At 38.5% G+C, this 22399-nt stretch overlaps 1 protein-coding gene across 1 annotated transcript in view; it reads left to right on the forward strand.

The window, feature by feature from the left end:
- LOC135207569 (small ribosomal subunit protein uS7m-like) overlaps positions 1–21026 on the forward strand; it is a 143196-nt gene extending 122170 nt beyond the window's left edge. The window contains exons 2-4 of the mRNA XM_064239406.1: positions 11538–11720; positions 20326–20389; positions 20811–21026. Of these exons, the coding sequence (XP_064095476.1) occupies positions 11538–11720; positions 20326–20389; positions 20811–21011 (448 nt within the window). The 3' untranslated portion in view covers positions 21012–21026. The remainder of the gene's footprint in view (positions 1–11537; positions 11721–20325; positions 20390–20810) is intronic.
- Positions 21027–22399: the final 1373 nt, after the last annotated feature.

Genomic DNA, 22399 nt, shown 5'->3' on the forward strand with positions numbered 1-22399 from the left:
GGGTGGGGGAAGAACACACGAGTTTTGGTTAAAAGTAAATGAAAACGGTAAGGGGGGACCGATTGGGAAACCGGGGTTTTTTGGGTGGGGGAGAGAGGCAGACGACGAAAATGAAAAAGGAAAAGAAAAACCCGGCCACGAAACCCTGGCAGACGGAACACTGTGGCCAACTAAACTGTAGGAGCTCCTGTCCAACTAAACTGTAGGAGCTCCTGTTCCAACTAAACTGTAGGTGAGCTCCTGTTCCAACTAAACTGTAGGAGCTCCTGTTCCAACTAAACTGTAGGAGCTCCTGTTCCAACAAAACTGTAGGAGCTCCGGTGATCGTAACCAAACGAACCAACCTAACCAAACTTAGGCCGCGTGCCCTTACCTGGCCGGGGGGGGCCGGGGGGCTTCGCCCCCTGGACCCCCCCAGTATAGTATATTAAGTGATTGCTACCTAACCAAAGGAACCAACCTAACCATAGTTCGTGTCCACGTCCTTACCTGGCCGGGGGGCTTCGCCCCCCATGGACCCCCCAGTATAGTATATTAACAGTGATTGCTACGTAACCAATGGAACCTACCTAACCAAACTAAGTCTGCATGTCCTTACCTGGCCAGGGGGCTTCGCCCCCCTGGACCCCCCTGTGTAGTAAGTTACCAATTATAAATATCTAACCAATATAACTTGTCCATACATATGGATGACACCCGTATATCCTTACTGATAACTAAAACAAAATAAATATTTCCAAGAATACATTGGTTAAAGTCACGGCCACGTTGTTTGCTCGAACACATGGACTGCGTTCGAACACGTGACTTCTAGCGGACGTGAATGTTCGGATGTGTTGAGCGTGCCTGACTTCGGCATAGCGGAAATAACAATGGCGTGCTTAATTTGGACAAAATAATTAAAATAACGCATTTACATTGATAACGGCTGTGGTTACATAGAAAAAAAAACGAACGTACCTAACTAAAAATGACCGTAACGAAACGAACCCACCTAAGCCGAGTTAGAACGGGTGGACTAACACTTTCGTTGGCCTACTTAGAAAAAAAATACAGATAATTGAATCGAGCAAGGTCGTATGATCTGAAAAAAAAAAAAAAAAAAAAAAAGTATAAAACCGGACTTACCTTTGTTGGGTTGCAAATCGGGAGTCGAAATCGGAAATCGGCAGACAAGTCGGACGGGTAGAACTAAAGCTCGAAATCGGAATCGTCAGACAATTCGGACGGTTCGAACCTTCCTCTCTTCGGAGCTGGCTGGAGTGATTTTGGCGGGATCGGGCCGGATGAAATTGGGGGGACAAACACTCGCGTTTTAAACGGATCCGTTTGGGTAGAGCGATCTATCAATGATTGTTGCGTTTCAGTGGAATTAAACCGCATTTTAACGGGTGTTGAAACTACTCTATTTAATGGATATGCACGTTTAACTAATTCTAAAAAAAGCTTTAAAAAAAAGGACAATCTACATTTGAAAGGTAACGCTTCTTAATGCAATACATGGAAAAATATGAACTATAATAGTTTTTTACTGTACCACTTCTAGGCAAAACATTTCGTTCAAGACCCGCCATGTGGATTCTATTGTGGTTTGTGTGTATGCGTTATCATTGGGATCAAACAAATGTAGTGAATGATTTACATTAAGGTGTGTTTTGAAATGCTGACTTAACGTGTGGTAGGATTTCCAACAATCTGAAATTACGGTTGACTCTGGATGAATGTTTTCAATTAAAATTGGGAGGAGTGTTTCTGCAGATCTATCGGGAACAACTTGAAAGAATGTGTCCTTGTTTCGCGATCAATCCCACCAAGGACCCAACACCATCGACACGTCTACCTTATGGAATTTTCTCTTCCCAAATTTGGGATTCGTCAATTTCCACGATGTGTCCTGGCCCCAGCGATTTTCCGGTTGTCCTGCACCAAAAATCTCAATACAAACTTCGCGGCAGAAATTGTACCAATCAACTATGGTATGTCGGAACCTATACGCAGATTCATCTTTACAAATGTCCTGGGGAAGTTCGTAAAGCCAGCAATAGATCAAGCCCAAAATAGTCTTGTAGGATAGGTGTGACCCAGAGAAGAAGGAGCCATTCGAATTGCTTTCAGTTTCCGACATCTTCGAACGTTACACCGCACTGAATGTTTCGCCATGCTTGATCAGGGCGAATGTGCCTTCATCACACTTATTACACTGACCGCTGAAATCGCCAATAATGCCACTTTTCATTAAAAATATTAACAATGACCTTTCGTCATTACATAATAGCATCAAATCAAGGAAAGAGACCGGATTGAGCGCAGCAAACTCTTCGTGAGTGGGATACCGCGATGGTCGCGGGAGGGCAGGAGGACGAAGCCATGTCATTAATTATATTCATAATAAAACGCATATCTTATATATTATGGCATATCTTCATAATAAAAAGCTTTTTCAAGGAATAATTCCTTGGGAATAAATTTTTCAAAAGACACATACACTTTATATGTTTACAGCATGCAACGATTACTTTAGTTTGATGTGATTACATTAATATTACAGTATGGTACTCTAAGCAGTACAGTAACTATTTTTTTTAATCATAAATGTATATTCATTCACGAAAAAAATACGTATGACCACCGTGACGTCACCAAACCTAGTCTCGTTCGTACACAATATGATAGTGGTTACACCGTTCTACAAACTACCGATGTATTTTTACGTAAGTATCCTCTAAATTCTGTCATAAATCACTTACTTTTTGTGGACCCCAATACTACGTATATCCCGGAAAATTAACAAAATCGCGAATTTTATCATAGAGCAAGATTCACTAATTACTGTGTTTTCTTCTTCTTTTCATAACTAAATGATTTTTAGGATACACTCATTTACAAATGTTCAAATACTATGAATGTAAATAGCAAATTTCTCTCTCTCTCTCTCTCTCTCTCTCTCTCTCTCTCTCTCTCTTGCAGAAAAAACTATAATACTGATCTATTATTATCGTAATAAAAGAACAAAAAGGTCTTTTATTCTTTCTGTGATTTACGAAACTGCTTCAATACAACTTTTATAGTTGACTCAATGATTATCACATTATAACAGTATACAAGAGAATATCTTATCACTATCCATGTTTCATTTCTTATCACAATAAAAATATTTCAAATACAAATTTCATTATGTATCTCTCGAGCTAAACTAGTAAACAGTACGCTCGTCCTAAGCTGGTCTCTCAAGCTATTCAACAGTTACTCTCATCCAAGCCCCCCCCCCTCTCTCTCTCTCTCTCTCTCTCTCTCTCTCTCTCTCTCTCTCTTTCTTTATCACTTGCAGAAAAACTATAATACTGATCTATTATTATCGTAAAAAAAGAACAAAAAGGTCTTTATTCTTCTGTGATTTACGAAACTGCTTCAATACAACTTTTATAGTTGACTCAATGATTATCACATTATAACAGTATACAAGAGATATCTCATCACTATCCATGTTTCATTTCTTTCACCATAAAAATATTTCAAATACAGATTTCATTATGTATTTCTCGAGCTAAGCTAGTATCATACTCTCCATCCCAAGCTGCTCTCTCTCTCTCTCTCTCTCTCTCTCTCTCTCTCTCTCTCTCTCTCTCTCTCTCTCTCTCTCAATAAAATATGAATTACTGAATCATAATACCATAAACTATTATGTACAAGTTAGTGATAATAATAATTCCATTAATAAATTCATTTCTTTTGGCAACTAAATTGTTTTCCAAAATAATTCTTTCGGTAATAAACGTCCATCAGCTGATTCTAAACGTAAACAAAAGACAAAACTAGATTTTTATTGCTGTATTTTGCTGTTTATACATTAATATTATAGTTGGGTGCTGTAATCTTTACAGTAAATCATGTTTTTTTTATCATAAATATGTTCATTCACAAAATAGATATACTATGTACTTTTAGTTGGTGCAGCAGCCAAATCATGAAAATGGAAAGGAATTGTTAGGTAATATATTTTTGTTTGCTGATCTGATGAAGGGGAAATTGAAGATAGGAAAGAATAACTTTGAAACTGTCTTGAATTTAGTTTAAGGTGATAGTTGAAGACATATTTGGTGCTTGAACTAAAGTAGGCAGTTATAAACATTGAAATAGTGGTCTTGGGTGGGTTAATTATTAAAGTAGGCAGTTTAAAGCAATTTTTAGGGGGGGTATCAGGATAACACGGGTATTTACTTATCACGGGGGGTTCTGGGCCCTATCCCCCGTGATTATCGAGGCCTACTGTACTTCGATAAAGCAAGCTGATAAGTTTGAACGGCCGGCAAGCTGCTTTGCACAGTCAAACAACTTATGTCTCTGGTCGGCATAAGAAGGGCAATTTAGACGTGAGGAAGCTTTTGGAGGTGCTCGACGTCCTATAAGTAGAGACATTCTCCAGGACGCTCGGCAAGCACCTTGCGGAAGACGAAAGCCATACGTCTTCCTTTAGTGTTCACACTCTTCAGGAGCAGCGTGCGGCTCTCCATGGAGACTCGCATGAGGACGTCCCTTAAAAATATTCAATGTCATACGCAAAACGCGGTTCGTCATAACATTGAGATGTTGGCAAGGTCGCTCGCCAGGACGCCTCTTGGCGGGCCTGCATGCATCAAGGCGCTCAACGAGTTCCTCTCTGAAACGTCGTTAGAAGACTGGTGTTCTCTGCTCAGACACGCTCGTAGCTAAGCAGGAAACGTTTTTTTGAGGACGCTCCAGCCAGGACTTTCCAGACGCTCAAGCAGGACGCTCGGAGGGACGCTTTTAAGACGCTTCTTTTGAGGACGCTCGGCAGGACGCTTTTGAGGACGACAGCGGACGCTCGAGGACGCAGGCAGGACGCTTTTGTGGACATTCGCCAGGACGCTTCGGTGGAAGCTCGCAGGACGCTTTGCGAGAGAAAGACTTGTTGAAGGCGTCTTATTTGCTGTTGAGGACATTTCTTTACAGAAATTTTTAAAAGGATTCGGAGTTTAGCGGAGAGACCATACCCGAATTTTTTTCTTTCGATCCCTCTTTCCACCCCCCCCTTCCTTCTCATCGATTTCTTTGAGAATCGGGAAGATTATATACTTGGATTCCTGGGTGACTTTCGGTCATGTTAAAGGGTTTTCCCCTATTAGCAAAGTGCTAATAGTTTTGTCAAGTCAGGACGTTTTCCCCATTGTCATTTAAGGGGGGGACCCCTCATAAATGGGTAGTTCTCATTGACATAGAGTTAACGTTTTTATCGTTTAAGTGGATAAACTCATTAACAAATTTCGGAAGAGCTCTCATTCATTTTCAGAGGCTCATCCGGGGTTAAGAGAAAGACTTGTAGACTATCCAGGAAGTCTTTTGTCCAATACATAAGAACATTGAACGGTTCTTTTTCGATCCTCGGTTCTCTCTTGATGATCTCTATTCGAATGTTACTCCCTTTTCTTGGAAAAGAGTCTTGGCAAAGAGTCAAGGAGTTCTTTTAAAAGTCTCGTTCATTAGAACGTGGACAGTCGTTTCCTTTCTTTCTCTCTTCCTAGTCCAGGAAAGATGTAGTAGAGAATTGCGATTTTGTTCAAATTACTAAACAATAACTTACGTAGTTTATCTTGCAGTCATTTTGCTAACGCATGGGTCGAGTCAGTATACGCATTCTCCTATTTACCTCTGCGGATAGAAGCCGAAAGAACTGTTGTTCTAATGTATTTATTTGACACTCCCTTCAACCTTCCAAGAGTTTCGGAGTAAGAACAACTCTTCAGGTATTGTTACGACAACACCAACTCAGCTTCTGTATTTAGCGAATTCTGTTTCGTTTAAATAGGCCTGCTTGAGAGTTTCCTTTGCTCGATAATATCCTACCTATTCCTTCGTAAAGGGAGTAGCTGGCAACTCAGGCAGATAGTATTCTGTTCACCATTGAAGCTTTCCTTCGAGGAAGACTTCTCCTTCACTCTTTTGATAGAGATCGAAGGTGGTCGATCTCCAATCCTTATTTTGTTTTCTTGAAGGAAAGAAATTTATTTGGATGGAGATCGTTGTTCAGAATACTATAAATATACTACGTATATTAACCTCGCGACATGATTCTACTAAGCAGTGAATTGTCCGAGGGGTAGGCGCATATCCTAGTTATTCTACGGATTGCGACTTTAGACGAGAAGTATTCTATTGAACTGCAACACCAACTCAGCTTCTGTTTTATTTTAGCGAATTTTGTTTCGTTTAAATATGCCATGCTTGAGAGTTCCCTTTTGCTCGATAATTTCATACCTATCCCTTCGTAAAAGAGTAGCTGGCAACTCAGGCACATAGTGGCGAGACGATGATCAAGGCTGACTGTTACTGTGATCTACGCAGTACCGGCTAGCTCGGTGTCATGCGCTGTTGGTTACGTCTCTCTCCCTTGCGGGAATGGCTGAATTAAACCGTCTCTCTGCCCTACAATCATGGATTTTAGCCTCGGGTTGAGGAAATTTCTAGTAATCTTGAATGATCATACCTGCCGTTTTACTTAGAAAATTTCAACAAGATATCTTTTATACTTGTTAGGTGCGGGTTTACCGCACGGTAACATTCTGTACGAATCTACCGCGGCATAGCACTATAATAATGCTCTCCTGCTTATGCAAAGCGCAGCCTTATTTAGGGAAGGAAGCAGGCGGAGTGAGGAATGGATGAGTTTGCTGGGGACCATTTCCTCGCTGGAGAAGCTTGTTTTCCCTGAATAAACAGCAATTCAGACCTCTACAAATTTTCCTCACGAAGAAATTGGAATAACATCAAAGATCTTGTAATTCTAATTTTCTCTCAACGGCTTGAGGATCACCTCGGGTGATAGCGAGAGGGTGCCAGACATCCGAACAGAGAACAGATGTTCTGGCACATTGTCTGGAAGAATTGGAAGCCAAATTGGTCGGCTCTCCAGTTCCTCGAAGGGTGAGGTTGGATCGAGTGGCCCAAATCATCTCGGATAATTTCTCAGCTCTCTCATAGCTCGAGAAGAGAGAATTGGTTATGGGCTTGGGCACGGAACGTAACGATCCTCAAGAGGTTCGTTAAACTAGTGCACGTCCGTGCGGGTCTTCTCGATCGAAGGCAACAACTACTGACGTCGGAGTAATCCTCACTTAGAAGTAGTCGAAAGTGAGGAGAGACTGAGGGCGTCCTTTCGTTAAGTTTTTCGTAATATTGAAGACGAAGAGCTTCCTCTTAAGTTGTTCCCTTATTCATGATCCTAGAGGATTAGCTTTAGTCGCCACATGTTGGCCTCTAAGAGGTTGGATTCACAGAGGTCAGGTAATTCAGAGAATTGTCCAAAGACCCTTCCCGAGAGAATCTGTGTAATCTAACATCGTCACTTAGTGAAGTATCTAATATCTCTCCTCTCTGACTCTGAAGGCGTTCAGACTATCGAGAAGCGATAAGAGCTTCAAGATTAATGGCAGTCTCTTGGCCAAGGCAAAGCAGTGCTGCCTATTTTCAGTTTTCAATCGGAGGGGGCCGTTTCTTGGAGGTAGTGAAGGGAAATGACTGTTTCTCCACCTCGACCTCTGTGAATTTCGTTATGGTTCTATCTTTCCGTATGAAGTATGAGATAAGATAGAAGTCCTAACTATTGTAGAATATGCAAATATGTTGTTGACGGCCTCTAGGCTCAGAGATTCGGTTCTGTCAAACAACAAAAGCTTCACGATCTTTGAGGTCTGTGGAGATCTTGAAATTCTTGGATCAAAGGTTCCGGCATGGAACTTAGACGTAAGTTCTGAGTTCTGATGCCAAAAGCATTTCGAACCTATCCTTTCTGCGAACTTAATACACGTGACCAGAAAGGCTAATATTCTAACCGCTCTAGCCACAGCAAGAACGAAAAACCTGTCTAACCATTGACCCGAAGGCTTGGAGACCAAGGGTATGGCACAAATTATTGGGCAAGGGCATTAGAGAGTCCTGTGCCCTGTAGGGTCTCTCAAGTTTTATCTTGATAAAACTATAGAAAGTCAAGGTCAACAGACAATCTGCGGTGTTCCGTAAAAGAACCAGACTAGTTCATGTCCAAGAACACCCTGGCATGATAGCCAAGGAGTTCTTTTAAGAGGTCTCATTCATTATGTTTGCATAAAGATTTGAGATTTTTTCTTAATATCAATGCTCAAGAGGTGAGGGCGCGGCCTCGGAAGCATTTCATTTCAGAGCATGACACTCAGTAACATCCTGAGTGCCACGCTTTTGCGAAGCAACTCCTGGGTTCGCTTCAATTTTTTTTTTTTTTTTTTTTTTCACTCCCTCCCGACAATCTGCGGTGTTCCGTAAAAAGATCAGACTGGTTCATGTCCAAGAACACCCTGGCATTATAGCCAAGGAGTTCTTTTAAGAGGTCTCATTCATTATGTTTGCATAAAGATTTGAGATTTTTTCTTAATATGAATGCTCAAGAGGTGAGGGCGCGGCCTCGGAAGCATTTCAACAGAGCATGACACTCAGTAACATCCTGAGTGCCACACTTTAGCGAAGCAACTCTGTGTTCGCTTCACACTCCCGACGGGATGTGAAGACGACATTTCAGATCCGTAAGTCGCTAGGGAACCATACATATCCGCTATAGATATATTATTGGGTGCAAGAAGCAACACGAATCCTATCCTATAGAAAAGGGATAGGTGTGCTTTTAACTTTGAAGGGTTGGTCGCTTGAGGCGCGTTCCTTTTCTTTAGGCCTAGAAGTTATGGAACTAACTTTGATAGGTTAGGTCAGGTGGTGGTTTTAGCTTCGGTGCCCTCAGAAGTATGGTCATATGGTCTAGTCACATTGTGGTCACGCCCCCGTTGACAGATCATCTAGAGCGCACCAGCATTACAGGTCTCTACCTCGCTGGCAACTCTAGTAACGCAGAAGCAGACTTTGGTGACAGTAATCATGAAGTCGGCTATGCTAACAGGTCAGGAACCAAGATGTATATCATCTACTTAATTTAGTTTCCCAAAAATCCTATTCTGTCTTCTTCCCACCATCCGAAGGTGGGATTCAGCTATATATATATCTGTCAGGTAAGTTTCATGAACAAAATGTTATTGTTATAATACAATTAAGTTTGTTCATACTTACCTGGCAGATATATATAATTAAAGTGCCCACCCCCACCTCCCCTCAGGAGACAGTGGCACTGATAAAATATGAATAGAAAATGGGAAATAGGTTTCCTGATATCCCGCCTCCCAGCGGCGGGAATGGGTACTACCACCTGGCCGCCCACTGCGTGTGCCGCGAATTTTTAAATTCTGTCGGACTTCAGAAAATACAGCTATATATATATCTGCCAGGTAAGTATGAACAAACTTAATTGTATTATAACAATAACATGTTTCACAAACAACATAATGTGATATATGAAAGCGCCATACGAACTAAAAAAAGCATGTGAAGTCTTTGTAAAATATGTTTTCAAGGCAGTTTTTAAATCCAATATGGCGTCGACCGACTGAGGTGCCATTCGTAACTTATTTCCCCGGTTTTGTGTAAGACTTATACCCAGTTTGGAGGGTAAACACATACCAATTGGCAACAGTGATAAACAATAGAAGAACGCAAACAACGCCTTAGGTACTGTTCACAGCAAAATTGTTGATATTTGAGTCAGGAATCTAGTTACTTTTTCAACAACAAATATTTTCAAATTAATAATTATGAAAATGTAAAAAATTTATGCAATTCATGACCTTATACTGCTGTTTAATTAGTATTTTTTTTAAATAAGTATTTAGTGCACGCTTCTTCTTTCTACCAAAAAATCATAGTTTCCTTGGATCTGCCAGGTGGTTGGTGTCGTTGTTGATGATTGTTGTGAAGAAAGTGGCCCAGCATCTATGAGTACAAGTGGTGTGCGGATTTAGCACATGGAATGGAAAGTTTATTGACACAAGTGACTCCGCAAACATCGAGATGGGATCAATCCTCTACATTTTTGGTGTTTTAAGTAAAAATTTCTAAAGCGTCATGGAGGTATGTTTGCACTGCGCATGGCTAGACATTCATTAACCTCTGTTTAATCTTAAAATATGACCTTAATTTCTAACTTTGGAGAAAATACTTACTTCGAAGGGATATAGAGGTCTCAAGCTGTTGCTCTCACCACCGATGACTCGTGACTGGTGCCCATCTCCGATGTCAGGAGGTGTAAAAGTACTTTTTCGGAGGGTGGATCCACACGCAGCCAAAACTGGATCAGCTAGTCCAGTTGGTTGTTTCCCCGAGTCCTGCTGTTCTGTTTCTGATATTCAGTCTGGAGGCAGGGGTGGTTTCCAAGGGATGTGAGGCCCCCCTCCCTCAGTCAGGGCATGTATCCTAAGTCAGGTTAGGAAGGTAAGGTCTGGATGCAGCATTCTAGGAAAGGTTAAGTTCGGCCCACTTTCACCGTCAGGTTTCTCCCGCATAATGCCGTACCCCTACTCTGCATCTGCTCCACTGACTACATCACTGATATCTTAGCTTAGGCTGAATCACCATATCCTAGTCTCCGCCCCACCCTGTTTAAGCCTATACCTGCTAGCCTAGATTTGTCAGTATCCTAAGACTCCACACTATGGACTAGGCTACAACCCCTTTAATTTATGTTAACAGTTACTGCTTACTATACCAGAAATTAATGATACTGACAGGCTTGTACTTGTAAGGATATTAAAAATAAAGTGACCACAATTTACAATTAATTGTCACCTTATCAAAAAACTTGAACAATTCTTTTTTTTTTTTATAACATAAGGTTGTAGCCTACCTCAATAGTATGGGAGTCCCAGGATACTGACAAATGGTTTGCTGGAATTACATAAGAAATTATTTCTAATGTAATTCTGTCAATTGATTTTCACTTCCATTTACAGTTTTTGATGCATCTTACAAAATTAGATAGTTTATTGGACTTCATTTCTTACCCACCACAACTCGCCCATATGAAACAGTAACCTCCTCCCTCTCCCCCACACCCCCTCAGGGGAAATCAGGGTTTTTTGTTTGGGGAAATAACTATTTATACCCTTCCTAACCTAACTTCATTTAGTATGCTCCATTCTACTTGATGAAGGGAAGGGACCCCTTACTTAATCTGACCCAAATGTGCTTTTCATTGGAGTTTACCATAATCACATTAGAAAAAAAAATTTTGCCAATTTTTAAATGAATCCCAGTGATGGAACTCATTTCATGACAATGGGTAGGCTTTGTTAACTTCATGGACTAAAAATAGTTACAACCTTCACAACTTAGATTGCAGTATAACTATACTATACATATTAAAAGAAAATATAAGTTTTATGACATCATCACATAACAAATAGAAAGAATGTTCAAGAACAAATTACGCAAAACTGCTCAATGGTTAAATGCTACTATCCCCCCCAAAAATTGAACTTGTATATATGCAGTTTTCTAACATTATCATGACTGTGTCTTTAATAAAAAATATTGCCTATTGTATTATTGCAATTCACAAGTTTCTTTTTGCTGCTTTCTAAGTAATGGCTATTTTTTTTTCTTTTTTCCAGATTTCAAAATGTATTCCTGAGATCATACAGTATGTATTCTCCTCGGTTTATTGAACCTACATTCAGATTAGAGGATCAGGAAAAACTAAAAGAAAGTGGGGAATTTGCTGAACGACAGTTCACTCCAGTAAAAGCTGCACTAACAAACCAGACCAGTTCAATCTTTTATGACCCAATTGTTAGGTAAGTAATAAAAGTGGAAGTTTACTCACTTTTAGGTTTATAAAACTAATCTGAAATTATCAAGATTAGAAAATCACTGCATGAATTATGTTTGAACAGAAACAGGGTGCCACTACTTTGCAATACATACTATAGAGTCTTTGCCATTCAAAGCTAGGGACAACTTTCATGTGTGGATATAAGCTATAAAGGAGAGGTAGTAATTAATATGTGGGGATGTCTTCCTTCATTTAAATAAATAATAATGAAAATAAAAGAGAGAGAGATGTGGTTGTTTCCCCATATTTTGAATATAACATATTTAGGTTTTGTATTCGACTGGTGTATCTACAGGTATGAAGATCAACATAAAAAAGTAATAATTTCTTAAAACTTAGTCCACTTCATTTTGATTTGGCAGTAAGTTATAATCACACATTAAAACTTTAATATACAAAAAAAAAAAAAAAAAAAGTCTGATTAATGCTACAACAACAGTGCACAAAACTAATTATACTATAAATAAAACCCACATTTCCAGTTACTACAAGGCTGATGAAAGTCATACAAATACTGTGTCATTTCCCAATACATCAAACCAACATCTGAAGAGCTTAACGGTATACATATCAATACAAAAATGAGATCCTAGCTTACCACCATCAGGATAAAAATGACACTGTAAGAAGGACTGCAGGCCTTTTTTATGTAATGTAATGCCCTGAACCCAACTCATCTATCATTTCACAGTTGTCTACAAAAAGTCCTATACAAATCACTTGAGGGACACTCAAGGCAGCAAATTTTGACACAAACATTTTGACACACCATAATTTTACCCAAAAAGAAAGAGATTTCTATTTGCCAATTATAGCGCCACTTTATATTGTCAGCAAGTATTTTTAATGACCATTCATATTACCATCTAATATACACTTTTGATATCTAAACACTTAGTCCACTCTGATGTTAACCCATAGAAATTTATCATCATCTATTAACACCAGGCACTCTGATGTTGACCAATACAAATTTATCATCATCTATTAACACCCAGGACACATTCTCCTTTCAAGTCACACTGTAACTTAAATTGCTGCGAATAATAAAATTAACTAAGGCTCAAAGACCCAATCTAATACACCCCAAAAATTTTCCCTATTTGAAATGCAGGGACAGATGATAGAAGAAACCTGAAATATTGGTGTACAATGTAGAGAGTATTAGTAAACTAGACAGTTACATTCAAGGAAACACATTTACATGTTAATGTTCTTACAATTATACTTTTGACTTTGTCATGTGCTGATCACAACTTGTTCTTTAATAAATCATACCAAGTTGTAAATTGTTAATGGTAATAACCAGCTCTATAAAAAAAAGACCAGATTACTGTCATGTAGACATCTGGTTATACTCTTGATAATTGTAGAAAAATGCACACTTGTGCGCATTTTGTTTTTTACATATTATAGTGTATGAGTTTGGTTGTGGTTTTTATGTTAATGTTTGCTCAGGAATAGCTATAGCTATATTAAAAAGCAAATGCATTTTATTTGCATCCCTAAATACCTCGTTAGGACAATAAATGTAACGAGTCATTCCTGAACCATTATATTTAAAGTTTGCCAGGTTGTTCGCCACCTAACACCAGGCTTAGAAACCGTTGTCGGCAGCGAGCGACCTGAAGAAGGCAGTACGGAGACCTCAGCGTAAGCTACAGGACCAGATCAGTCTTCTCCGGCTTTGAAAATTATTACAGCCAAGAAGCAATGGCTGCCACAAATTAATTTGAGGACCGTGGCTCTGGACGTAATTTCTCACGGATGAATGTCATCGACTTGAACACCTACTACTCAAGGCTCTACAGAAGGCTTCCATCATCACCACTAACCTTCGTCACTGCTTTATTATGGACCTAAATGACTGGCTATTTGTTGAGGTAAGGTTTGCAATATGTACGGTGCATTTGCTTTGCAAACTTTTAACAATAGTTACGTTATTAGTGTAACGAGTGTCTAGCAACCAAACCCATATATATATAATAAAGTCGGAAGGGTCTTATATTACGTTAACTTTTGTCATTCATGCAGTCATCACTTAAATTTAATTACATTTTTGAACGTTAAGGACACTGTAAGGAGTAATTTAGATAAATTTATTGATATGAAGTTTATATTTCCGTACAGTTCACTTAACGTACAAGATTTTTTTCTTTTTTTTTTTTTTTTTTTTTTTCAAGACTAAGTCACAATATATGCACATTCATGTTTGTAGCCCCTTGCATTTCAAGTTTTATAATGTTACGTGTAATGGGTTACAGATCCTTCTGATGTTTCGGAAAATAAGGGGCAATAGTGCGGACCGAATGCAGGTTCTCTGACGGATAGAGCGAGAACGTCCACGCTAAGTTTACAAAGGTTTTGCAACTCGACCAGGATCATCCTATTCGCCAGTCATATTCTTATAGTCAATTGTCTAGTTTTTTCAGTTTATTTTGTAAATTAAAATAATTTTTATAACATATTTTTGCTTTACCTTTATGTTAAATTGCTCTTTGTGTAACTGCTTTTCGAAAATGGCGACGAGGATGGGATTGGTTGCGAGGTCCATTGCCTTGAGTATTTTTGTTGTTGACATTCCTTGAGCAGGTTGCGTTCCAGAGTCACGGCACTCTCAAATATTTCCCTATATTATATTTAGTTTTATAGTGTTCATTTAATTTTTCGCAAAATGCCGCCAAAGAGTATTTCGCGTAGTTCTCGTGCAGCCCTAAGGCAGCAAGTTACCAAGAAGTGTAATTTGATAGAAAATGTTATTTCTTCGATGTCTGTAAGCGATGCTAAGGAGCATATGAATGTATTGTTGGACCTTAAAGAAAAACTTGACAAAGTGAATAAAGAGGTTTTAAATGAAATTTGGGATAGCGCAGGTGAATTCGTGGACAGCGATAAATTGGTGAGTGAGGAAATGGATACTTGGTTTGTTTATGACGATCGTTTGAATAAGTGTCTTTCTCTCCTTAAGACCACGGTGTCTCCTTCGGATCGTTCGCGTCCTGAAATTTCACAGCTTAAATTGCCTGAACTACCTTTACCGACATTTGCTAATAGGGAAGGTGAGGATATTTCGAAGTTTTTGCGAGAGTTTGAAGCGACTGTAGATAAGTATGATTTCTTAGTACTCCTACGTTAAATTTACTCTTCTTACGAGACAGCTTTCAGGTGACTCGCTTAAACTAGTAAGTTCTCTAGATTGTAGTAATCGTTCGTATGAAGAAGCTAAGAAATTATTACAGAAAGCGTTTGCAGATACTTTGTCTCAACAATACAGTGTTATTAAGCAGTTATCGGAGTTAAAGTTGACTTATCAGAGTGATCCATATGACTTTATCAGTAATATGAGAATTATTTGTAATCAATTTGAGGCTTTAAACATAGATAGAGACATAGTTTTACAGTTTTTCATATGGAATGGATTTAATGACTGTTTCAAGAATCAGTTAATGCATATTACTGGCTCAAATAAACCCTCGTTGCAGCAAATAGATGAACATAACTTTACTGCTTAGAGAGATATAAAGACATATCTAAGAAATTCAATGTAAGACAGGGAAAGAATGTCCAGAAAAATGTTGTTTCAAAGGTAGTGTCAAACTCAAGTTGTTTAGCTTCTACTGTTGATGGTAACATTGAGAAATCTAAAGTTAAGGAATGTTCTTTATGTTTGGCAGATGATAAAGGAGACGTTGATCACCCAATTTTTAAGTGTTCAGTATATGTAACTCCACAGAGTAAAATTGAAAAACTAAAGCAGTTGAATTGTACAAACTGTACTTATGATTCTCATAAAACTTCAGATTGCAGGTTTAAGTTTAACAGAAATAAAATGTAGATATTGTAACAAGTGGTCATTTCAGCTATCTTTGTAAATTTCGTAACGACCCAAAAAAGTAAATGCTAATAACCCTAAAAGTGATTCTGATAACCACGAAGTAAGTAACCAAAAGGTAAAGGTGAATAGTAAAGAGAAATCTAACTCCAATTCTGTTGTTTCTAATCGAACTTGGTCTGATTTGGGAGTTATATCAGTCTCTTGTAACCCGGTGACTGCTATGCCTTCTTTTTCGTTGAATGACTCTGGGGATAGAGGTATAAAGGATTCGGGGAGTCAAGTAACTTTTGTAGAGGAAGATTGGGCTAAGAGTATGCAGTTTGAAGTGGTTGATCCGAATTATTCTTTGGTAGTGAATGGTATTAATTCGTCAAAGCCGTTAGCTACTGTGGTTATACAAGGTCAAATTGAGTGAAAATTGTTTTACTGCTATTGCCATAAAGTCCATTAATTTGAAATTAGTATTGCCAGGTGTATCTGAGGTAGCTCAAGCCTTTAAAGATAAGGGCTATGTATTAGCTGACAAAACTTTGCATCTATGTAAGGACAAAATTGAAGATATAAAATTGCTATTGGGAAATGATAACTCTCATTTAGTACCTCAGAAGGATGTGCTGTTTGGAGGTAGTTCTGAGGTGTTTCCCTCTGTCTACTTGGATTCACCATTAGGAGTGATGCTAGTAGGTGACATTGAGAGGTATAAGCAGAATCTTGCTCTATTACCAGACAGGATAAAGCATTCTTCTGGGGTTTGTATAAATGGTTGATTGTTCCCTTGAAGTAAGACGGCATTTCGATACAGATGGATTGTTCTTAGAATTCTGTAGAGAAATTTAAGTTCCTGCTCATGTTAATATTTCTGTTTTAAATGATAAGGGTCAGATTGTTGAAACTGAACTTGAGAAAGCAGCAGAAGAAATTCTTTCCTCAAAGGCAGAAACTGTTTTAAACAGTGATTCTAAAGTGTACGACGAAGACTTTATGGAGGAGAACAGGAAAGTAGTAGAATTTGCTTTAGAAAATACCTTTAGAGATAGTGAAGGAAGGTTAGTTATGCCTCTGTTATGGAATGGGAAAGTAGCTCATTTGCTTGGAAAGAATCAAAGTTTGTCAAAAGCAATATTAAAGTCAAATTTTAAGAAATTTAGTAAAAAGGATAATGCTTTACATATGATTGATGAGGTTTTTAAAGAACAGGAACAGCTAGGCATTATAGAGAGAGTGTCTAACCTCGAGCAATTCTTGGAGGATAACCCCCAACATAGCTTTCTACCTCACATGCCAGTGTTCAGAATGGACCATGAGTCGACAAAATGTCGTAATGTATTTTTGTCCAATTTGTGTGAATCTGACCAGATAAACCTATAACATTATCACATAATCAAACAATTTTTGCTGGTCCTTGTTTGAATAAGAAGATTTCAACTTCTATTTTACAGTTAAGGTTTAATGAAAAGTTGATATGTTTTGATATTAAAAAGGCATTTCTGATGATTAAGTTGGTGCCTTCAGATCAAAGTAGGTTACTCTTTTATTGGTATAGAAATGTATCTAAAAAGGACTATTCCTTAATGTTTATAAACATTGTAGACTACCATTTGGTTTGCCATGTAGTCCAGCTTTATTAATGTTAGCACTTTATAAAATTTTGATGTTAGAGGTCCAAGGTGACAATATTGATGTGAAGGAATTGAAGAAAGAGTTATATAACTTAGCTTACATGGATAAACTTGGCTTTCACAACCAATGATGCTGAAAAGTTGAAATGGGCCTATAAGAAACTTAAAAGATATTTTTTCTCCCTATCAATTTGAACTACAGCAATTCATAACTAATGATGACTCTCTGCAGCAACAAATAGATGAGGTAAGAAAAGACTCCTACAAAGGTAAAATTGCTTGGGTTGATCTGGGACAGAAGTAGTGATACTCTGTCGACAAGTAAGTTGGTACTTGATAAGGATGCAACAACCAAAAGACAGATTTTAAGTTCAATTGCAGCCAATTTGATGTGTTCTCATTTTATGGTCCATCCCTTATTAAACAGGGCTAGATTATTTATGCATTCGCTACAGTGCAGAAAAGAAGTTGGATGGGACGATACTCTATCGGATGATGAATTACGAGAGTGGACTAATATTTGCAAGCAAGTGAATGGGTGTTCCTGAAATTCCAGTGAAGAGATTTGTTGGTCGTAGGAATGATCCTTTCCAACTGATTGCTTTTTGTGATTCTAGCAAGCATATATATGGAGTTGTACTCTTTATCAAGAACTTGAGAACAAAGGAGGTAAGTTTTCTTCTATCAAAAAATAGAATAATTGGGCGCCAGTTAGAACTAAAGTCTATCCCTTCTCTTGAATTTCAATCTCTTGTGCTTGGTACGGAAACTGTTGTTGATATTTATAAAGAACTCTGTGGTTCAGAGAGAGTGTCTCCCATTAACATAACAAAGTTGTAGTATTCTCAGATAGTGCAGTTGCACTGAGCTGGCTAAATTCTCGAACAAATAGGTTTGATAAATTAAGGAAACTAAGTATTTTTATTATGAACAGGTTGCACAGAATCGAGAATTTATGTGAAACGTCCCTGTGACTTTCAAATTTTGTACAGGTATGATAAATCCTGCAGATTGTACTACAGGTCCTTGTATTATAAGAGGTTGATAAAATCAAATTTTTTCACAGGACCTGATACCATTCAGGATATCTTGGAAGATGACCATTTGGATGTAACAATCCCAAACCTCCTTTAACCAACGTGCTTGAAGTTTCAGAGGGTGCCAGTGTGAGATAAGGAGTGTGACAGAGCCAGAGATGGGAGATATTTTAAATTCAACAATTCCAAGTTCCAGTTGGCTTCATTTGATTTCTGTCTACAAATATGTACTGACATTCATAAACAGTGTCAAACTGAAATTGAAGAACAAATCTGGCAAGTATGACCATTTTGAAGTTTTCAGTAATGAAGAAATTTCTTTGAAAGCATGGCAGATGATCATTTTGCATGATCAACAGCAAACTTTTCCTGAAGTTTTTAGATATTTCAGAGAAAGAAACCCTCAAATTAGAGATATTCCCAACATAGTGAGTCAACTGAATTTATTCATTGATAAGAAATCTGGTTTACTAAGAGTTAAAAGTAAATTTTGTAAGTGGAGAGACCGTAAATATGAATTCCCCATTCTTTTGGCTAAAACAGTAAATTGACCGAAGAAATCATAAACAAAGTTTTCATGTTAAGTTAGCTCATTCTGGAATATATGCTACATTATCTGAGGCTAGGAAACAGAGCGATAAGGCGCAATCAACATGTGATGGTAAGCAGAGTAAGGAAGATTTAGTTAAGGAGAGACCCAAGAGGCAAAGTGCAATGATTGGGAAAGAGAGGGTAAAGAAACTATTTGAGGATGATTTAGCGTAATCATTTATCTATATTTCCATTCAATTTTTCTTAGAAAATTGAATCCCCTCGTGGGAGTGTAGAAAAATGCACACTTGTGCGCATTTTGTTTTTTACATATTATATGTATTGAGTTTGGTTGTGGTTTTTATGTTAATGTTTGCTCAGGAATAGCTATTTTTTTATATTAAAAGCAAATGCATTTTATTTGCATCCCTAAATACTCTTAGGACAATTAAATGTAACGAGTCATTCCTGAACCATATATTTAAGTTTTGCCAGGTTGTTCGCCACCTAACACCAGGCTTAGAAACCGTTGTCGGCAGCGAGCGACCTGAAGAAGGCAGTACGGAGACCTCAGCGTAAGCTACAGGACCAGATCAGTCTTCTCCGGCTTTGAAAATTATTACAGCCAAGAAGCAATGGCTGCCACAAATTAATTTGAGGACCGTGGCTCTGGACGTAATTTCTCACGGATGAATGTCATCGACTTGAACACCTACTACTCAAGAGCTCTACAGAAGGCTTCCATCATCACCACTACCTTCGTCACTGCTTTATTATGGACCTAAATGACTGGCTATTTGTTGAGGTAAGGTTTGCAATATGTACGGTGCATTTGCTTTGCAAACTTTTAACGATAGTTACGTTATTAGTGTACGAGTGTCTAGCAACCAAACCATATATATATAAATAAAAGTCGGAAGGGTCTATATTACGTTAACTAATTTTGTCATTCATGCAGTCATCACTTAAATTTAAATTACATTTTTGAACGTTAAGGACACTGTAAGGAGTAATTTAGATAAATTTATTGATATGAAGTTTATATTTCCGTACAGTTTACCTTAACGTACCAATATTTTTTCAACGGACTAAGCAATATATAGCACATTCATGTTTGTAGCCCTTGCATTTCAAGTTTTATAATGTTACGTGTAATGGGTTACAGATCCTTCTGATGTTTCGGAAAATAAGGGGCAATAGTGCGGTACCGAATGCAGGGTTCTCTACTGATAGAGCGAGAACGTTCACGCTAAGTTTACAAAGGTTTTGCAACTCGACCAGGATCATCCTATTCGCCAGTCATATTCTTATAGTCAATTGTCTAGTTTTTTCAGTTTATTTTGTAAATTAAAATAATTTTTATAACATATTTTTGCTTTACCTTATGTTAAATTGCTCTTTGTGTAACTGCTTTTCGAAAAATAATATAAGAAACGGATATTATTATTGACAATAGTAGTATATGATGCTTGTACTATATATTTTATAAATATACAAATGCACTGAATTTGTTTCCAAGCTCTGATGAATAATTTATTTTTACAGGAAATTTACAAACTATGTGATGATAACAGGACAACGCACACTGGTAAGAGATCTAGTTAATGAGGTAATGTAATGTATATGTGTATGTATGTATTTCCATGTACAGTACATATACTGCACATTATGATAAAATTCAGAGGTGGTTGATAAATATGATATTTTCTGAGTGTTCTCTCAGAATTTCCATTGGATCATGAATTCATAGCATTCTTCTGTCTTGTGCACTTTTTCGCATAGAATGTCTCATTTTGAAGATTGCCTCTTTGGGTGGATTTTAGGCACTAACCTGAACAGATAGCTGCTAATTTTAAGTTAATAAGAGATCAGTGATGAAATGGGGATCTAACTTGGCATGCATATTCCACAAATGAAGCCTGTATGCAGTGTAAGGTCAAAGGGAGGATGACATTGGAATTCTTTGTCGCTGCATCATTGTGTTCACAAATTGCTTGTCTATGTATTCATTAAAATTTTTTAGCTTTCAGACATTTGAACGTATCAAACATGCCCAACTCAAGAAGAAGCATCAAGCTGAAACAGAAGAGGAGAAAGCAAAAATTGAAACAAATCCTGTTGTAATATTTCATAAAGCTGTAGAAAATTGCAGACCTGTTCTTCAGTTAACTCCTATTAAGCGTGGTGGTATAAAGTATCAGGTAAGGAACTGGTATATATATGATATATGACTAATTTTAATCTGTTTTGTGCTCCCTAAGTATCTGATAATTTTCTCCTTCCTTAAAATGTAAAACTCATAGGATTAGCATGGTCATGAGAGAAACTCAAACCCTTGACAAAGGATATGGTACAGCCATAGTTTGAGAACACAGAGGTCACCAACTGGTAAAAAAAAAACTGTCACTGTAAATGATATATATGAAAAATTATTTAACATGACATCAATTTCTCCAAATAAAAAAAAGTAACATACTGAAGCTTATTTGTTCCGAAACGAATACAAACCCTCGGTCTTTTAACAATAGGAAGTAGCTAGCGGCAGCTGGAATGGACGTAAGCTTCGAACAAGGGGAGAACGGTAGTTAACTGCTTGTCCGACAGTGCGCGCGCCCGCGCGCCTGAGAGGTGAAGAACCACTTTTGCTATCGGCCGCGGGTGTGAAGGACGTGTTCGTCATCGCTCTCTGCCCGCTTCATCGTCGTATGCTTTGTTTATATTGTGTTTTCTAATAACGGTTTGTTTGAGTTGAAAATGAAACTGTAAGTACTCTGTTTTCATTTTCATTACTTAATTATGGGTCAAGATGGAGCTATCGCCGTAGATGTGGCGGTTTCCGCTCTTTTCATGAAATTGATACGCGCTCGCGCCGAGTCATGTATTTTGGGCGAAAGTGTGTAATTAAAATGTAAGTACTCCTTTCATTATATTTTTGCCCTGTGCGTTCGTTGCCGAGAGCGTGAAGGCACTCGGCACGAGCCTCTTATTTTGTATAATAGATGCAATGGAAGTGGAATGGCAATTGCAGTATTCTTTTTCATTTTCATATATTATTATAATTGCATCATTTTCATTTTGGATCAAGGTTCCGCTCTTTCCCGTGATTGATCATTCCCCTTTATGTTGTGTGAAAGTGAATCGCAAGTGCAGTATCCTGTTTCATTTTCACATTATTGTCACGGCTGTGCGGGGGTGGGGGAAGCGAAGGTCTACCAGGAAGTCGTCGGAAAGCTCTCCCGCGACTCCCTTGGTATCCGATTCTTCGTCTTCTTTCCTGCCCCCCGCTCAGCCCCTTCGTTGACTCCTTCCCCTTCGGGGGTGGGGGTAGGGGTGGTTTCCGGGTCCTTCTCCTTGCCGTTCTGTTGAGCGTGGAGGAGGGCGCTCGGTGCCCCCCCGTCGTATTTTGTATTTGGGGTCTTCCATGCGTTTCGGGTAGGGCATGTATCCCCCGCCGTGCGTGAGGGAACCCCTTTCATTAATCTCTCTGTGCTACCGCAGGTTCTACATCCGTGGGAGACGACCTTGGACAGGTGTGAGCCGCTAGGGAGGCAGGGCGTGCTTAGCATCCAGGGGCTGCTTCAACGTCTGGCGGGGTCTGGGGCGGTGAATCATGGAGCGG

The sequence above is a fragment of the Macrobrachium nipponense genome, chromosome 32 (genome assembly GCF_015104395.2).
Source record: "Macrobrachium nipponense isolate FS-2020 chromosome 32, ASM1510439v2, whole genome shotgun sequence".
In the NCBI taxonomy this organism is placed as follows: Eukaryota; Metazoa; Arthropoda; class Malacostraca; order Decapoda; family Palaemonidae; genus Macrobrachium; species Macrobrachium nipponense.